Below are 20266 nucleotides of genomic sequence, written 5' to 3' on the forward strand. Positions count from 1 at the left end.
CTTATCCAGGCATAGATTGCTTTGCGTCAGCTTACCCTGCAAATACGTAACAGACCATCCCCTGCAGGTTGTGGGGCATCACCTATTTTCCCACTTCAAATAATACTGTCAGGGTATTTGTTATTCTACCCGCTACAGTACTCCAGAAAAATGCAAGGAATAAGGCAGAAAGAGAGAGGTAATTTAACATACTCTCTATGAGGTTCTTTAAGATATATTGTCCAGATTCCAGTACTTTAACCCAGCAAAGAGAAAAAACAGATTTAATGCTTCAGTTTTTACTGAGATATGATCAGACAGCAAATTCATAAGAAGGAAGGCAAACGTGTCTTGAACTAAAGTTACTGCCAAGCACCCAACTGTTCAAACAACTTAATCAGCAGGATTTTACCCTTGTTGATGAACAAAAATGCTACCCTCCTCATGGCTAATCAAAGGCCCACTCTCTGTAGCCTACACCAAGACACCAACACCATACTTACCCTAAAAATATACCTTACTTACACAGCTGAGACAACCATAGCATACACTGAATCAGACAACCCTACAGATACCTTGGACCAGAAAATATTACTTGTCATGTTATTGTCAATATTTTTAACTCATTTAGCATAAGAATTTATTTCTAAATCTCTGCACCACCTCTCCAGTCTACCTGAAGATTTGTACCTGTTAACAACAATACTGACCCTCTGTACAAATATCAAACAAATAAGCACCATTCCAGCAAGCAGACAGAATTACTAGTGGTCAAAGAGAAGACAACCCTAATGTGTCTGTGTTTAGGCAGGTTTTCAAGCACAAGGACAACTTGGTTGGTGGGAATGTGCCAGATCCTAAATGATTCAACAAATTCCTCAAATGACTACCCGAGGTTCTCAACTGCTCTGCTCCTTTCCAGGCACCAGCACAGCCACCTGAACTGGGTGGGCTGTTTTGCTTCAGCGGTGAAGATGGATGTCATAAAGATGACTGGGAAGGATAGTTTATACTGGACTTCCACTTTCAAAGGAAAACTTTAAACTTCAGTTTCACACCAGAGTATCATTTATTCTTCAAAAGGGCAATACAGTCAAAAAGCTTCCTTTTTTCTTCTCCTTTGAGATGTTTGTGGAAAGTGAATGGAAGAAGTTCAAACTAAATTGGAAGATCCATTAATCTATTAAGAACAACAATGATACAAGAACTCTGCAAAAACATGCAAAGGGAGTATCTACCAGAACTTATATTTCAGTCAGATCTCTCTGAATATCTTTTCACAGAGTATAGAAAGTTATTAAAGGCCACGCAATGGGAACATGCCAAAATAGCACACAGATACATCTTCAAAGGGAAACCGCTTCAGTGATGCTTGGGAGTACAAGCATTTGCATGTACCACTTGGAAACGGAGCACCTGCTGCTGTTTGTGTCAAACAGAAATGTTTCCATTGATGTATCAGTTTTATCACACAGACTTCCCAATCTTGTTGAGAGCAGAGCACCAGCATTTCTGCTGGGTACTCCATTTTGGCAAGGGCCAGCTTGTGGACTGTCTGGCAAAACAACTCCTGTTCTCATCCTCTAACAACATCTGCTAGAGCTGTTGGCCTTCAAAACTCAGCACCACCCATCAAAAGAACCATCCATGCTTTTTGACGGACAACACGACCTTCATTTTGCTACTCAGTTGTTTATTCAGAAGCCAGGAAAGAAAAGACAGAGGACAGAAAGCAACGCAGGCAGGCGTTTTTACCTACCTGACTTTCTAGTCCAAGCTCTTTGCTGACCTATCAGAGTATTAGTCTCAGCTGCTCTGAAGACAAGTGTGGAGAAGTTGTTATACCAATTGCAATGTACTGGTTATGCTGCCTCAAATACACACCCTTGGAAAGCATTTAAGATCATAAGACTGTTTATGAACTAGAAGTCTTGAGAATGACAAACTAGTTAAGACCTTATTTCTCCAACTATTATTAGATTTCAAAAGCAAGACTGTCATGTATCTTAGACTTATTTCAAGCATTTAAAAGTTTCATGCTAAGAGTCACAGTTTTCCAAAAAGCACCATCAAGTTTTTAACTCACTGAAGTACAGAAAAATGCTCTTTAGAAGCACTTAAATTGACACTGAATTCAGGTAAGCCACTGCAAAATGGTCCTACTACTATTTAAAAATTTCACTGCAGTTCAAAGCATTACTCTGAAAGTTTATCAAACCAGCAGTAAGAAAATGTCATTCATACTGCCTTCCTGACATTTAATCAGCAATAAGAACCACACCTTTCCTTCAAATATTCAAATGTGATAATTTTAATATTTTCTTCCATATAAAGCTATTTCACATGATTACGTCCCAAGACAGATGGCAACCACTTTTAAACTTAGCTATCATTTGAGTGATAGTTATCAATGTTAGCGATACATATATCTCACAAGCATCTGTAAGCTATTTTTTCTTATATACCTCAGATGTATATCATGTGGCATAAAATTTATCCACAGCTTTGTCAACATTAAAAAGTCAAGACTTAAAAATATACCCAAAAAAAAAAGCTTGACAATTGATCGGAAAGAATGTACAGTCAAAAAAACCCACAAGCAATTGGTTTAAGTGAGGACAGTAACACACAGAGGCATTGCCTAAGGAAACTACATCAGAATAGCATCAAGGCAATGGTAAAATAGGTAATTGAATAAACACAAAAACACTAATTCTTTAAAAGAAACCACCACTAGCACATGTGAAAACACAACCATAAATAGCAGGGAATTTTATGCCTAACTGTATTATGTCAGTTCAACTACCTGGAAATTTTATTTTTCCCCATCTTAAAACAATCTCTGACCAAACTGGATTAGATATAATCCTTGAACAGGTTTTTTATGTCAAGTTCCAAAAAGTCAGCAGTTCAACAATATACTGGTAAAATGCAGATTAGTACTGGTCTAGCACACAGGCTGTAAATCTATAGAATCTGCCTTCAGTCACAAGCGAACATCTATTGGACATCCTGGTCTCTTTCTTGATGTGACAAAAGTTGTCACAAGTGCTAGCAACTAAGTCTGACCATTTTTGTTTTTAATAAATTTAGAAACATGTTATTGGCAATGACTGAAGAGTACAGGCATGGGTGCCTGGCAAAGCTTGTTTTCACAACAAACTCAAAATTAACACTTGTTCAGATTCTCCTGTTAATTGTACAAAATTTTAGAAGTGTGTATCAGTAGCAATAACAAAAAAAATCTATGAATGCAGGAACTCTATTTTTTTCCCTTAATTCTCTCCAATTATTCTGGCTCTCCTTCATAATCCTACACTTAAATTTATTCCTCCTTTTTGCAGTGATCTATGCTGAGAAGAGCCTGGTCTCATCTCCAGACACCAATCTCACCTATATTTACTAGCACAAATATCCATTATGGGGATACTTACATTCTTTGGAATGAAGAGAGTAAAAACTTAATCCTAACATTAGCATGCATTTTGCAAAGCATAGGGATCTCAAATGGAAAGGCTACAAAGGAAAGTAGATATTTCACATAAGCAAACAAAACTGGTATTTCCACTCCTGTAACTCTGAAATCAACAATACAAAAAGGATATCCTGTCCAGGAAGCAAAATACACTAATTTGTATTATTCTCACTCTGTTTAAAATTGTTTTTCCTTATTTTTACAAAGGCTTTAAGGTGCTATAAAACTGGAAATCTGTTGGTAACACAGGCAAGCCAACTCCTGCCATTCAGAAGCCATTTCAGATCCTTTTTTTTTCCGTCTCCTAACTGGCACTGCTACAAACACACTTCTTCCCACTTCAAGGCAAGCAAAAGACAAGAGCTACAAAATCATGTATGAACACTCAAGAAACACAGTCTTAAATAGCAAATGATGTTTCTAAAACAGATTAGATTTTAAAAGGAAAAATAAGCACTTGTGAAGTTCTTAATGACTTGTTTTCTCTCGGACTACTCATACACCCAGTTAGTCAAAACAGATTTTAAAAATGGCCTACCTTAGAAGTAATCCATTTGATAAGGATCAGAGCTAAACACCAGATCAATGCAATTCCCATTGGATCACCCCAAATACCTGAAGCATACTCTCCCCCCGATGGCCGCCAGTGCTGAAAGCAGCAGGGCACAGCAGTGAGGCACAAGGCAGGCAGCAGCTGTCACCTGACAGCCCCTGCAATGTGCTCTGCCCCGCTCCTCTCGCTGCCAACGCTGGACTCAACAAGAAAGTTTTACAACCAGAGGACATGGCAATTAGTAAAACCTTACTAAACCCCACAGAAATGCCAACGGAAATGTAAAACCATGATTACATCCTTTCATCATCTTTAAATACAGCAAAGTGTGCCAGACAACAGGATCAAACTCCAGTAGTCAAAACACTCGAGCTAAGTCAGGATACTGCCTTGCCTTCAAATGCTATGAAGAGCCTGTTTCCAGCAGATTCCAGCACTTGTGATATTCACAAGTTCCTTTTATCTCTGCCACCTGGAGAGCTGCTAAGAACTGAACTTCAAAACATATTTCAAAATTGCTTTTATAGCAACGTACTACAAATAATGTTAATGAAAGTTAATGCACCGAATATGTGCAATTGTTCAAACCAACTGTCATTGCCTAACTTCTTTTGTCCTCTAAATACCAAGCCATCCTTCATACTAGCCATTCACACTCATGCCTGAACTGGCATGGGGCTTTTATTTATTGCTCCAAGGGCTGAACCTGGCTACAGCCTCCCTAGCCCTTCCCAGGGTTGGAAAGCAGTCTAGCTACCTCCAAGAACACTGATTGTGCAGCAAAGTGGTCCTACATGCTTGGTGCAGCCTTCAGATTCATTCTAATTTCTGTCATTTCAAGCTGACAAAAGTGTTTATTTCAAAAATACAAAGAAATCTCAAATACTTAGGAAAAAAAGGAGCTACAGTGGGGAAGAAAAAGGAACAGTGTAGGATAATGAGGCATTTAAAAGGATGATGCTGAATAACTGAAAGCAAAATTATATTAAGTGTCTGCTCTTCCTATAATTTTTTTTGAAAAAACAATCAATTCCAAATTCCAATACGTGCACAAACCACAAAAGTTAGCTCAGATCACCAAAGGAGTAGTTTTAACATTAAGAAACTAATTTCCTCCCCTCCACAGGAAAAGTGGACATACACCACAGTGAATGTTTACTGAATTAAGGAAAAGATTTGCTAAGTGAGCTAGAGCTCTTTGTTATTTTATATCATGATTCCAAATATTTATGATGTCTTTTAAGCTATAATCATGTTCTGAGCACAACCTGTGAATCCCTACAGAACCATTACATTGCAAACATTTATCTTCTGCCCTGTCACCATGCCCCAGAAAAACAGCCAGATCAAAACCAAAGGCAAGAACATTCAGAATGGGTCTTTCTGTACGTCACTTCATGAATGCAGCACTTATCTGTCAAGTCCCACATACAATACAAACTGTCACAGATATAAATTTAAAAACATTACCACCTCCGAATAGTTGACAAGGTTAAAACACCCTAACAATTAATCACCACTAGTCTGATGTTTCTTTAAAAAAACAAACCCACAATAAATGGCATCAGGCTATATTTGCATTACAATCTGGCACAACTGGAGCAGATCAAAACACACCTGCTGCTCAGATCTTTACACCCATACTATATGAAGCCCAGGAGTTTTAATTTGTTTTTGAAGGCCATATTTACTCCAACTTCCTGAACCAGATCCTACCACTGGAGGTTCAAAGCTGCCAAAAATGATCCAGTAACTGATCAAACCTCTACAACCTTATCGAGGGTAAAGGCACATTAGGTGCACACAAAGAGTGAATGATTTTGTTTCTTTTGGAAGAAGCCTGGTTAGCACATACCAAAACCACTCCAGAAAACAATCAAATGAGCACAGCAAACAGGAACAATGAGGTGATTTGCTTCAAGATTGAACTCTCCTCTGAATAAAACTCAAGCATAAATAGCCTTATACTCTTTGTCAAAATGTCAAGCATTCCTCTCCATCACAACTATTATCAATATCTCACAAATCTTGTTTTCCTGTCTCAAAACACATGAAGATGTTCTTGGAGTGTGTGCATAGTCTTGCCCCATGTGCATGGAGCAAGACTTTCTTCTACCAATTTCAGAAATACAACATTATCTTAGCATACAGAACTATACAAAGTGATCACCCTTCCCTCTTTTGTTTTCCACCATTAAGTGGTTTAATGAAGAAGCCTTCTCTTACAGGAAGTTATCGTAAAACTGTCTCATGCATAAGTTTAGTATGAGAACAGAGAAATAAAAGTATTTGACCACTTGTTAAGCACCACTAGACTGTTGTTTTAATTACAGCTTGGAAATGGAAAGATTGTTTTGGCAATACAATTCTGAATTTGGAGACAGAGTAAGATCAGAAAGCTCACTGGTTTGTATGAGAAGTTTAACAAATCAACACAGAAACTAAAGTGCTTCTTTTGGGGAAAGTGCTGCTTTGAATAACCCCACTAACAACTGCAAGGTGAAAGTGAAAGAGATTTTACAAAGAAGAAATAATTCAAAGTTATTAATAAGTACTGTAAACCCGCAGGTGGAAGGCTACATAAAAATGCCGTAATAATAAATTCCCTCTGTGTTAACTACTCCCTGTTACACTGCCTCAGTTCTGGGATTGCAGGGACCCTTCAGCTGTGGACTTCACCATCAGTCTCAGCTTCATCTTGAAACTAAGAAGCACACAAAAAAGAATAGCTATCATACATTGCATTGTATTTTTTTTTTAAATTGGGGAAGTTGCTAATACTGTTTTGTCTTCTTTCTTCTCTTTCTCTTTACTGCTTTCTAACAGATTCTTTTTCAGTTTTTCTAAAACCCATTTTCTTGAGTTCTGCAGAGACACCACGTTTGGTAAGGCAAGATTTACAGTACCAAACATTCACATACAAGTTATTACCTATTCCTCTCTCCTTACCATCAGCTCACATGTACAAGTGCAATCGCTGTCTCTTACCATTTCTAAAGAAACAGAAATATCCCAAGGGCTTCAATGCAGACTTGATGATAGGCAGCACTGGAGATGCATTGAAGCAGTCAAAGGCAATGTTTTGCTACAATTTTTTGCATTTACTGAACAAACCTCTCTGTGCTATTCCTGATAAGACAAGCATGCATTATCAATACAGCAGAAAGCAGCTGGGGTCTTGAAACAGCTGTTACAAAGATTCCACTAAGAAATTTCCTAAAGATAGCAGTTTGCTCTCACTGGGAAACAGGCATCACATGGGACCAGCTCATACCCATTCAAAGTAGCTCCCCATTAACACACCACGATTATTTGTAAGGCTCCAATTATTTCCACATACACTCCTAGAGATCTGCAAGGCTCCATGTGGAAACCCATTATTTCCTATTACATACTCTGCATTTGAAGTACCACGTACAGGATCCTAATTTTATTTGTATATTTCTAAATACCTATCTATTCCAATACTTTTCTATATTCATTTATTTTCCTGAAGTTCATCAGCCCTGAGGAATGGCTCAGGGTCGCCTTACAAAGTTTAGTAACTACTGTTTGTGCAGAAGTGCCTTTAAATGCTCTAACTCCCCCCAGAAAACATTTCAGTGACACCTACAAGAAATCCAGAGTTGAAGCAAGAGCACCAGATTTCAGATACACTGCTGGGTCTCAAATGACACTCCATCTCCAGCAGGGTTTTGTAGATCTCCATCACCACCTGAGTTTTTATGTTCAACTGGAGGCATAAGGTTGCTTATCACTCCTACTTGCCAGAATGACCTGATTTCATGTGCCTGCACCTGTACACCTGGCCCAGAAAAGAAATCTCCATGGAGTCTCCTTGCCCTTCAAACAACCCCTTCCAGAACAGAGGCCTGTGGCACACTGATTTCTAGGATACACTCCTGACTGACCTATTACTTGCTGTAAACCAGTCTGGGAACTTTACTATATTAACAGCCTATAATGACAGTAGAGGAAAAAGCCTATCATTTATGAATTCATCAGCACACAGTGGGAAAAAAAACCCCACAACTCATTTCCATCTTTTCTTTGCTTTTCTTCCTGTCTCATTATATATCATGTATGATCTCTTTCTCCAGCAGACTTCACTAAAAAAGAATAATTAAATGGTAATCTATGAGTATTCCTGTAACAAGTGTGGGTAGCTACTGCTGCAGCCCAACCCAACCACTAAACACTGCTCTCAAGGGAAAAAAATAAGAAAATGCACCATTAGTTTAATACTGACATAAGATACTGAGAGCAGAACTTCTAGAATTTCACAGTGTATACACAATAACCAACTTTTACAAATGTTACTTCTATTTACATTTTATTTTAAAATGTTATCTAAGCAATTTACTTCCAATTCAGCTTCTTATTTAAAAGATTTGCCATGTTAGCCTAAGTTGCAACTAGGTACAAGATTCCAACTACTCCAGCTGTTTATTAACAAAATCACAGAATCATCTAGGTTGCTAAAGACCTTTAAGATCATCAAGTCCAACTGCTAACCCAGAACTGCCAAGTCTACCACTAAACCATGTCCCTAAATGCCACATCTACATATCTTTTGAATAATTTCAGGGACAGTGACTCATCAACAATGCTACATATGAGCTAGCAAGCAATAAGCAAACATAAAAATCTAAGAAAGTTACCAAAATTCACCTTCACGACCACATAAAAATCACCATTGCAACTACCTAACTCATTGCAACTAAACTCAGAAGGCTGGTTGATCTTAAACCAAGGGCTGAGAATTCCAACACATGAACTTTGAAAGTCAAGGATCCAGAGGGCAGAAATTATACCCTTAAAAACCACTTTTCAGTTCTGGAAATCTTCCATTTCAGCTCTCAGTAAGATAGAAAAGGAAAGAAACCCCTCTCAGAAAAGATACAATCCAAATGAATGAAAGAAGTCAACAACTTGCATTTCTGTACCATCTCCCATTCAGTGAATTTTCTATTGCTACTGCAACATAGCAATAGAAACAATCAGGATCATGCTGTGTCCTATATTTCTAAAAGGGGTAAGAGGTAGTGTATATTTTATAAATAAATCATATAAATCTTTGTCCAAAAAAGCACATTATTACACACTGCATTTTTCTGTTGGCTGTTTTAAACCTTTCCTCTTATTTGCTCAACATCATGATTTTGCAGGTTGACAGAAATGGATATGTAACAGTGAAAAAGGCAAAACCATACATATTGTAGTTGAGGGGTGTATAAGAACACTTTTTTAACTTCCACACAGAGATTAAACACCTTGAAACAGTTTACTTCTTTTTAAAATGATTCTTTTGCAATACAAATTAGAACACTCTCACTACCTCTGTCATATCATGCACTTCAGTTTTTTAGCTAGATGTGCTTTCAGAAGAAAAAGTGTGATATGGTATAAACTGTCTCAGTGACAAGCAATCCAATTTAGATCATTTAAATATAGAAACTGAAAATTTACTGGTTTAGGTAAAACAAATCACCAGAAGCTTAATTGAAGTTCTACAACACAGTATTCTTCCTCTGATTTATTCAGACACATGCTTCCAAAGGATGTTTACTTACTATGGCATTTTAGGACTTTGCTTAAGTTCACAGAACTAAGATTTCTGCTTCTCTCCGGAGAGAAGATTTTGGAAAGGAGTTATACACCACTTTTTTTTAAAGCCCCTTTAAAGAAACAAACAAAAAAAAAAGTATGAAAAAGTTAGGACAAAGTTGACGCACATGTATTTGTCATTAACTTTTCTGGAAATATTAATTTTTAACCCTTGGATGTAGTGAGTCTTATCACCTTGGACAGAGAACCATACTAGCAGTTGTACAGACGCTCAATTAGGACTGGTCTACAGCAGCCTGTATCTGCCAACCTGCTCCTTCACAGCAAGAAACAAGGCCCATTTTAGAGTTCAATACAAACACCTTCGTCTGTGATTTCAAAGAGTTATAGAACTGTACCACTGCTACAAGACAAAGTTCCACCAAGGTCCCAAGACTGCAATCCAGTCAGATAATGTAGATTTAAAACTCAAGAAGTTGAGTTTTATCTGCTCCGAGTTGCTGTGTTTCACTGTTAAATACACCTTCAGCCAAGACTGAATGGTTTACTGGAAGCAAATCAACAGTAATTTCAATTCCCACGTACCTCACATATTGCAAGTAACCCAGCTATGTAAGTGAGAACAGTTGAACACTACCATGTGACAAGAAAAGCTACCAATGTTTTAGACTTGGGAATAAAAAATTTATGTTCTATTTCTAAAGCATATCCTTTGAACAGTGAAAGATCATCTTACTGTGCTATATTTAAATGGGAGTCTAAATAAAAAAACATTGAGTTTACAATCTCACAGAAAGACACAGCAAAACTGTCAACACATCACAACAACCAGAAAAGAAAATTACAGAACTTAAAGTCACACAAGTTGTATCTTATAATTCTTTACTTACTATCAATACAAGACTCAAAGAACACAACAAGTCTGTCTTCTAAAACCTCCAAGGTTTAAGCTTTTTGCCTTGGAGAGAAGCCTTCCCAATAATTTTTACGCTTATGTGAACACCACTAGCTCACCTGTGATTCTTCAGAGCCTCCAGAAGTGTGTGTGTGGAAAGGGGGAGCACAGGAAGCACTCAGGGCCTCCCCACACAGCAGCTCATGTATGGATTTCTACAGATGTGTCTGTCCAGCTCATGAACTCAGAGAAGAGAGCAATGCAGTGCAATAAGTGAAGGTTAAAAGGCACAGGGGCAAGGTACAATGTAAGATGCTCCTTTTCCTTTGCTCCTTGGGCTCCTTTCTTATTCACACGTGAAAAGGCAAAGGAAATAAATAAAATTTATAGTGACAACTAAAAGCCTCTATTTGACTAAGTGATGGGTACTTCCATAGCTATGAGGGCTCACCTCTCTCTAAGCCTAGAGTAATATCTTCCTGCCTGCTTCTTGTCTAGCAAGTTTTTCCTAATTCAGCACAGCTAAAAGCTACTTTTAACCCCTTCACGCACACTTTAATTCCCTTTGTAGGAAGCATTTAAAGAACAGTTTACACAAAATGAAAATATTCACGCTTACTAAGACTCCCCAGGCAACACATCTACCATTTACTTTAAGCAAAGATTTTCAATTTTCAAATCTCATTTTAAAAAAAAATTAACAATTCCCACAGGGGAAAAAAACAAACAAAACAAAACCTAACACATTTCAGCAGTACCCCAGGCACACTGACATATGCTAAAGCTCCAACAGTACATTAAATATTAGAAAGGCAGTAATAAAATTATCTTTGTTTCTTTTTCCTTGCTAGCCATCACATAAAAATATTAGGTTGTCAAAAAAATATATTTCAAGGGGAAAGCTGGAAGATTCACCTTCTCAAATTAAGCAGAGACAGCAACAGAACATCTGAAACAAATAAAGTCTAGCTTTCATTCTCTTATTTTGTGATTATTTCCATTAAAGTAACTCAAGAACTACAGAGGATAAACACTGAAACTGGTTACACCATTTGCTGTCAAATTCACAAACCAATATTGTATTTAATTTATGATAGAAATGAAAATAATAATTAACTTTAAGTCATCGCAGAGTTCATGAAGAATAAAGGGTGTCAAAGAAAGATCACCAAAAGGCAAAGCACAAAACTAAGAAGCCACACATGGTATCATAGTACATGAAATACAGAAAAGACTGACCAACTACATTCAACTTCTTCCACCTCAACAAAAACCCTAACATTTCAAGCTTAAAGAAAACCCAAACAAATGAAACTAACAAAAACCCCAAAATTAACAAAAATCAAACAACAGAAAACCCCATACACACCTTATACAAACCCAAACCATAGCAGTTAGTTTCTGCTAGAATGTTTTTCCTAGATGAAATTCATCTAGAGATGCATCTGCACTAAACACTTAGAGCAGACTTTGCTTGCCCACCATACCTAAAAATGCTTTTAGTCTTCCACTTAAGGATAAACTGACCAATCCACTGAACTGGATAGGCAGATCAATTTCAGCTGAACCCCTTAAACTTGAAGAAGCTCTAATGAGGCAATAAGCTGAAAACCCTAGTCTTCCCCATGGCACACACCTGCCATTTCAACACCTTCCCTCACTTTCCAGGCCACAATATATTATTGCCAGCTTCCCACCTTTCATGTTATTGAGCTACCAATACAACCCCTTCTTACACACTTCTCAATTCTTGTTCTCTGACCTGTAGCAGTAGCAGATTTCTTATAGCAAATGCTCTAAAAACTTGCTAATGAAGTTTAATAAAGGGATTTTCATACAAACCTTATATTTCATAGACATCTACACAGCTTTAAACATGTAATTATTGCCTTGCATTAATATTCTGTCAGCATGTGGGTGCCAGCAATCCATGCATCCAAATACTTTTCATCAAAACCCAAATCTACTTATTTCAGCTTCTCACCCACTACAGATAAAGCTGACCCTGAAACAGAGAGAGCTTTTCAGAAGTGTTGTGCCTCATATCTGCAGGTGTTGAACTGAAAAAGACTACTGTGTTTGAGACTGAAATACACTGAAAAGGCTCAGCTTTCCATTACAGAGATGTCAGTGTAAGAAATATTTTCCTGGACACAATAAAAAGCCGATTTGTTTTTGTTTGGCTTGGCTTTTTTTCTAATAGGTCAGTACTAAGAAAGAAGCAGCTGACAAAGGAACAGAAGAATTACCAGCTCAAAACTAATATAAAAAATTAAAAGGCAAAAAAAAAAAGTATGATTGACATCCTGTTAGTGGAGGCATGAAGAAGGTATAGAAACAGGCATACAAAGAAAGTGTTCTATTAATAGATTAATACATTTTGGATAAAATATAGACTACCGCTTACCCTTTTCACTGCTGACATATTGACATAGGAAAAAAAAGTGGATACCACCACTATTATCTTTCTACAGCCTTCTCTCAAGTACTATAGCCTTGTACAGACTCTTCATTATTCAACCTGAGTGTGCACTTTATCACATTTACAACATTCCAAGACCTCCCACAATTAAAAACCACTTTCAGGTAATTTTTCCTACAGTGATTTCACAGCAGTACACCTCTGAATTTAATATGCCATTTTTGAAGGTAACAAGATGCTACTTTCATTGTCAGGATTTTAACACTAAACAGAAATTGAATTAAGCATAGAAAAGACATTATTTCAATAGGATCTAGAAGACATACATTTGTAAAATTACGTGCCATTACCATTTTACTTTGTTATCCTGCAGGGATGCTGAAAACAGCCCTAAAATTATTACATTGTTTCTTAAAGAAGCAAGAATTGTAGCAATACCAACAAGAATGTTTATCTCTGAAGCTCCTTGCCACCCACTGGACACCTGTCAGTCTTGGCACTGGCCTTTATGTGCCCATGTAAAGAAGATTTTGCATGGCATAGCCCTCTCTTGACCAAATTAGGCTAACCTCATCTGCATTGACATCAGTGCCTACAATTTTGGAATCTCATCGACAGAAATAGCTTTATCACAGGGCCCAGCATACAAATTAAGCATCTGTATAGGGCATGCTGAACTTGTGGAAGTGATAAAAAGCTCTAGTGGAAAAATCTTAGCATATACTTTGAAGCTGCATCTAATTAAGGCAACAGTTAGCTACTCTGGGCGAACTTGTTAATGAAGTCTGGGGTTTAGTCCACTTGCTGTATTCTCTGTTTGCACACAAGCTAATGATAAAATCTTACATTGTAAACAAGAATCACGACCAGTACCTCTGTATGTATTTCAGGAATGTGGAAATTACACACATTTTTGGTATCAGATTCCAGTTTTGTCTTCAAATTTGGCATCACTAATCACCCCATTATTCTGCAAGAAGCCATTTCAGCTTGCTACAGGATTATCTCCAGGACTAAACTCTGCTGCCTGCACAACAAACTAAAAATATTAAGACACAATTAATTTCATTAATGTTATATGATTTAAGCAGGAAAGGGGAAAGCTGGTATACTGGATCATAATTTTCTTATTAATGTAGTGAACTAATTTTACAGAGGAACTTTTGGAAAAGAGCAGAAGGACAGAGCAAGCTAGATAAGCAACCCCCAAAACACAGTTGGAAAATGAGGTACAAAAAGGAGAGGATTAGCTTGTATGACTACAGCAAAATTCCAGGCTTCTCATCATTATGTCAGAGATGGGAGTTCACAGATCAAAAGGCGCACAGCACCACTCACCCTGTTTTCCAGGGGAAAGGAGGACTGCTGTCAGTTACTTCGCCAAATATGATGGAAGACAGATACAAGACCTCGATATAATTAAAGCCTTTCTCATTTTGACAGAATTTGAAGACTCATGGAAATACAGAATAGTAGAAAACATTAAAAACATTTTTTGCTTTAGAATAAGTTACTGAATATGGATGTTATTGCTCCTAAAGGGAACAGTACTGGAAGTGCAAAGACTACTCTAACACACATCTAAGAAATACAGAAAGAAATGCAACCCAGCCTGTAGCTCAAGATCCCTGGGTTTTTGGAGGTTCCACGGGGAGCCAGCTGTGACACAGACAACAGAACCTTGCTTCCCATGCTATAAAACAGCCTACCCCCACCAGAACTGCCTCAATGTTTTTCTTATTGCTTCCTACACAAAACTGCAAATTGCCCTCACGCCTCTAATCAAAAATTTCCAAACAACTTACTCTCATTCTAACGTCCCTTCTTTTGCATCATATTCCAACAAATAGTGTAGGAGAATGGGAAAAGAAAGGTAGCACATGCTGTGGGCTAACCAATCAGCCTGGGTGAAGTCCTATCGCATACCACACCAGAGAACTCCTTGAAATCACCAGTGAAAAGCCCAACTCTTGGTCTTTCATTTACTTTCCAAACTATGAAGAGCAAAAACTTCTCAAATCCTAGAAATAATACATTCATTTTTAACACTGAACTTTTTATTCTGCTTTGAGATACACAAGTATTTCTACTAAATAGTTTTTATGCCTTTCAAGGAAGTTGCAGACGTGTCCTTCTAAACAAGCAACACAAACATTTTTGAAAATATCCTGCATTGAAGGTATATTTGGCAACAAATCATTAGCCAGAACAGTAGGTTTATTATAATCCATACTTATAATGTCCTTAATTTTAAACTCACCTCAAAAAATATATATTAAAAAAACAAAGATTACTAGCAATTCTCCTACAGCATATACTTGCTGTTATTTAATAGACCAGGAGTAAAAGTCCATTCTGGTTTTTCACAGTTCCCAAGTCAACTTATGTACATAGGTTGTTGCTCCCATAACTAAGTCATAATTCTTTACTTAAAAAGTGGAAGGTCTGAAATGGCAATAGCCTTCACATACTGCAAAGGGCACAAACTCCAAAGGAAGAATTAATTTTTTTAGTGGTTTATTTAGAGCATTCATCAAAACTATCAGAGCACTTCACAAATTGTTGCCCGGAGAAGTTGTGGATGCCCCATTCCTGAAAGTGTTCAAGGCCAGGCTGAATGAGGCTTTGAGCAACCTGGTCTACTGGAAAGTGTCCCTGCTCCTGGCAGAGGGGACAGAACTAGTTGATCTTTAAGGTCACTTCCATGCCAAACTATGCTATGATTCTGTGATAAGTATTCATCCTCAAACTCCAGCCCAGCATCAAGATCATAGCTCAGACATCAGTTCTTCTGGACACACAATTTAAGACTGCTAGAATTGTATTCTTCAATTCTTATTTTAATCACATGCAGCCTACACATAAGCATGGCTCCCGAGCCTAAGCATCTCCCTCTTTAGAGGGGGTGGAGGTGAGGAAGAGGGCAGGAAAGGCAAATCAGGCTGCAAGATCTCACATCAAGCATTCAACAAATGAGGAGCATACAGTCATAATCTAGGAAAAGCTTGATGTATATGTCCACACTAATAAGCAATTACAAGATGGAAGCATGGGAAGTATCTTTTTCTCCGGAGTGGCATTTAACTGCCCTTTACATACATCCAATCCTTCATTCTTTCCAGACACAAAACACAAGGTATGGTTAAAATGCTTTTCACAACAAAAGCAAGTACATTTTTAGAAATAAAGGAGGCAGGGATTTCCTGTAAAACATTAAAAAAACCCAAAATCTCACAATGCATTCATGTAAGGATGTTAACATGGATTGCAGTGGCAATTGAAATGCATATTTCCTAAATGATGTGATTATCTTTAGAGTTACATCCATAAGGGAAGAAAACTTATTTCACAGCTCTTCTGTTTTACTTCAGTTGGGAAAAAAAAAAAAAAACAAAAAAAACCCACACACACACAAAAATAAACAAACCAGAAAAACACAGAAAAAAGCAAACCAACAACCAAACTATGAAGCTATTGGTCAGGACATACTTTACCCACATAACGTAAGAGAGAAATTAAAAAAACTCTACAATCATCTCAGAGACCACTTCTGGTGTTTTTATATATAAACTACATATATAACTCATAACTTCTAATTATAGAAAACAAAAATCTGTTTCTAAAATTAAGACTTTAAAACGTATCTTGAGCAATAGAGTAATCTTTATACAGGGATATACAAATACACTCAGCATGTAAGCTGGAACCAAATGCACAAATTTAAAACAATCATTCTTAACCAGTGAGTACAAACATTTTACAGAAAATAGTACAATGCAAAAAAAATTAAGGTAGTTCTGTAAACTGATACATTTTTATCCTCCTAGACCTGAGATACACTTTTCCAGGAACAACTGAACTTTCAACACTGGATTGGCTGTTTCTATTATCTACAAACCCTACAGCTCAATAAAAATCTTTAAAACTGTGGGTTTAGAAGTAGTCTGAAGCCATTTCCCTAGGAAAACAATGCCTACTAGGGTTGCAAGTAGTGTAGTAATCAGGGCTAGGTGTGGACAGGGCATTAGCAATAAAGCAATCTGTCCTTAATGATGAGAGTAAGTTTTCAAGTGCACAGTTCATGCCAAAACGCCTTGGATCCTGAAAATTCAACACTGTACAAAGTTTTGAACAGGTTAGCCACAAGAGCACTGCAGAGTGCTCGAGAGCCTCCTCCTTTATAATAGTTGCAATGAGACTAAACACTTCTCAAGTGTCCTTTTTTAATAAAAATAATTGCTTGATGTCTTAAAAATCCCTAGGTATAGCACAGTTCATCTGAAAAACTGATGCCTCTCATTCTCAGGTTATGGCTCTTTAGTGGTACAAGAGTACTCCAAGTACTTCCAGCCCACCTTGAACTGAGTGATTGCAATGCTGCATGGGGTAAAACAGCCAGGGCTGGCACCTCAGTGCCTGGACCTTGTTGTATCTTCTTTTCATTCCTGAATTTTGCAAAACAAGTTTCAATGTAACATTCAACATCGGAGAAGCAGAAGTATGAGTAATAAGCTGAACTCCTTTCCTGGATTCAGCCTCCCCCATACCATGGGCACGTGGTGCAGGAGGCTCGCTGCCCTTCAGCTGTACACCTTTCAGCCTTTCACTGAAGTACGGCTTGTCCTAAGGCAGTATGTATTGTTCCACCTCTTGCTGAATCCAGACATGTTGTGGAGGAGTGGGACAAGCTCATACAAATGCAAAGCTCCTGAAATGAGGAACTGGAGGAAAAAAAAATTTTTTTTGCAAGTAATGTTGGAAGACCACAAAAACGCAACTCTGAAATCAGAATTGTAACTATTATTATTGTATTACAGAGAAATACTGTTTGAAAAGCAGTGTACATCTGTGAAATGCACAGGATAAATTTTAGTTTGCATCAACCAGTATCTTTTTATGCTAATACTTTTCTCATTTTTTGTAGAAGAAAAAAATAAAGACAACTAGAATCTAAAAAATGCCTTTGAATGCAAAGTTATAAAAGTCACAAAAATATCCCCCACAAAACCACATAAAGGGACAATAAGCTACCTTCCACTGGCAGGTGAGATTACTGGAAATTCTTACAATATTTTCATGGTAATCAGTGGTAATCACTCCATAGAAAATGGAGTGATTTCTATAGGTGAAATTGAGCAAGTAGCTTAGCAAAACCCAAACCCTTCCTCTCTATATATTAAATTACATCACAAACCCCTTGAAAGAATTTAGCTTTTATTCTCTAAACAAATATCATAGCATTTATTATTTTGCTTTAATTTTTCCTAGACATTTTGTACATAAAATATAATCTGACTAACTCCCTGATGGATTACTTTGCTATTTTTTTCTCCTAACAACTACATATAAATCATGTGCCACATTTTGATAACCTCCCTTAAAGGTGATTTCCATAACTGGCAGTATTTTTATTATTTAAAACATAAAAGGGTGAAACAGAAGAAACCCAACGAACAACTAAACAGAAAGTCTTCTTGCTACACTGTGGATAAGACTAAAAGTAGGAGAGAAAGCTTAACATCAACATTACTTATTTTTGTTTGCTCTTAAGACAGAAAAAAATGGGAGGTGATGGAGGTCTGAACAAATCTTTGAGACAGAAATATAATTTTCAAGGAACCACATTCAGATCTCCATCATCGTCGAAGCTGGGGAAGCCCACCTCTGGCTTGTAGTGAGGCACAAGAACCTCTCCTGAAATATGAGGAGCAAGCATTCTGCAAAGCCAGAAGAGTAACTCATCTCTTCACAGAGGCTGGGAGAAGTGACTGAATTCCTAAATCTCTAAATGTCAACAGCATATGTATTCTAAGAAAGGGGAAGACAACATTCACAGACTTTTCTTTAGCTCACAACAATTAACTACTTGCAGGTGAGAGCTAAGCACCACCACCACCTGCTTAATCCAAAAGAAACCTGGGCTCCACAGTCCACACAGAGATCCAGAAGTGAAGTCAGGCATACTCCTGCCTCCCTCATCAAGCAGACTCTTTTTCCACCTCTGACTGAGTTTACTTTTAGGCATGCATATGCAACAGTACACCAGTTTGGGCAAAGGTTTTTAAAAGTAACTATCCAATTTTCCTATATTTTATCAATCTGAAGTGCCAGATATAAGAAAATCCTTCTGAGAGCAACTTGGCATCATGCTGAGCACATCAGCAAGTTCTGGGCACTGCGATAATTTGATACTACAAAGACTAGAAGAGACTCTCAGCTTATGATTACAGGAACTGCCTCCATGTATGTGCTAAATCCGTGCATGTCAAAGCCTGCTACACGTGTGCAGGAGGCTGCTCTGATTCCAAACCCCTCTCTCCAATAGAAAATACCAGGTGACTCATTTCCTTGATATGCACATGCATGATATCAAATTAGGTAAGAGACCTTTTCTTTCCAAAATGCAGGTGGTGTCAAACTCCATCAGACCAAATCAATGTCATACCAGTGATGCTCCTTAGAGTGACAACAGTCCTACTAATAATAACTTGGCATATTTGTTGTCAATACATGTTTCTGAAAAACCTATGGGGTGTGCTGGAGGACACACGGACAAACAGCTGGGAGGGAGATAATCCTGCTTTCTGGGCCACGTTTTTCAACACTAAAGTATGAAAAAATCACCAAATCAAGAGAAAAAAAAAAAAAAAGCTAAAAAGTGCATAATGCCAAGCATTATGCAGATTTGTATCTTGAGCTTTGCAAATAGCCAAGAACTATGATACTTCTTAAAAGGCAAATCAATTCATTAATTATTACCAGTGAAGTAACATGGCCATTACATGTGTTGATATAAAAGGATAACTCAGTACCTATAAAGTCAGTTTAATCTTTAACAAAACTGATAAAACTATCTGCAGTTTCTTGATATAGTTGCCATTTAAATCTACAAAAACCTACTCAAGTAGGACATCAATTTTTTTTTTCCTGTCACACTCCTGTCTAGATTTCTGCAACAATCACCAGCCCACAGCTGAACTCATATGACACAATGAAGGCCTCCAAGACGTCAAGGCTGCCAGATTCTGAAGGTGTGTGATGACTTTACATTAGGTTCTTCATTGTGCTGGCAAAAGAACATTCTGTGTGCTGATGGAACCAACATCATTAATGCCCACAAGAAGTTTTTCATTACAATACAGAAAAGATGTAGTCAGGCATTAACTAGCAGGGCTCTTTCCATCCCCCAACCACCCCCAAAATGAAGATCCTCAAAGTCTCTAAGAAATCTGCTATCAAGGCACTGCTTTCAGGAATAGCACCAACCCATGCCAAAATACTATCAGAATAATACACTTGGTCATAATGGAATGGCTAAGATAAAAACCTATTTTAAAAAGCACAAAACATTTGAAAACATAATAAATACCCATT

At 37.5% G+C, this 20266-nt stretch overlaps 1 protein-coding gene across 13 annotated transcripts in view; it reads right to left on the reverse strand.

Moving 5' to 3' along the window:
• PDE7A (phosphodiesterase 7A) overlaps positions 1-20266 on the reverse strand; it is a 75556-nt gene that overhangs the window by 38946 nt on the left and 16344 nt on the right. For 2 of the 13 annotated variants that reach the window (XM_038122876.1, XM_038122843.1), the window contains exon 1: positions 13243-19485. The exons of 6 other annotated variants lie outside the window; for them this stretch is intronic. In XM_038122876.1, the coding sequence (XP_037978804.1) occupies positions 13243-13245 (3 nt within the window). In that variant the 5' untranslated portion in view covers positions 13246-19485. Of the gene's footprint in view, positions 1-3992; positions 10564-10589; positions 13220-13242; positions 19486-20266 lie in introns of those variants that run through there. 5 more of the 13 variants (XM_038122808.1, XM_038122797.1, XM_038122857.1 and 2 more) reach the window with 4 other exon arrangements.

Source organism: Motacilla alba, chromosome 2 (assembly GCF_015832195.1).
Source record: "Motacilla alba alba isolate MOTALB_02 chromosome 2, Motacilla_alba_V1.0_pri, whole genome shotgun sequence".
NCBI lineage: Eukaryota > Metazoa > Chordata > Aves > Passeriformes > Motacillidae > Motacilla > Motacilla alba.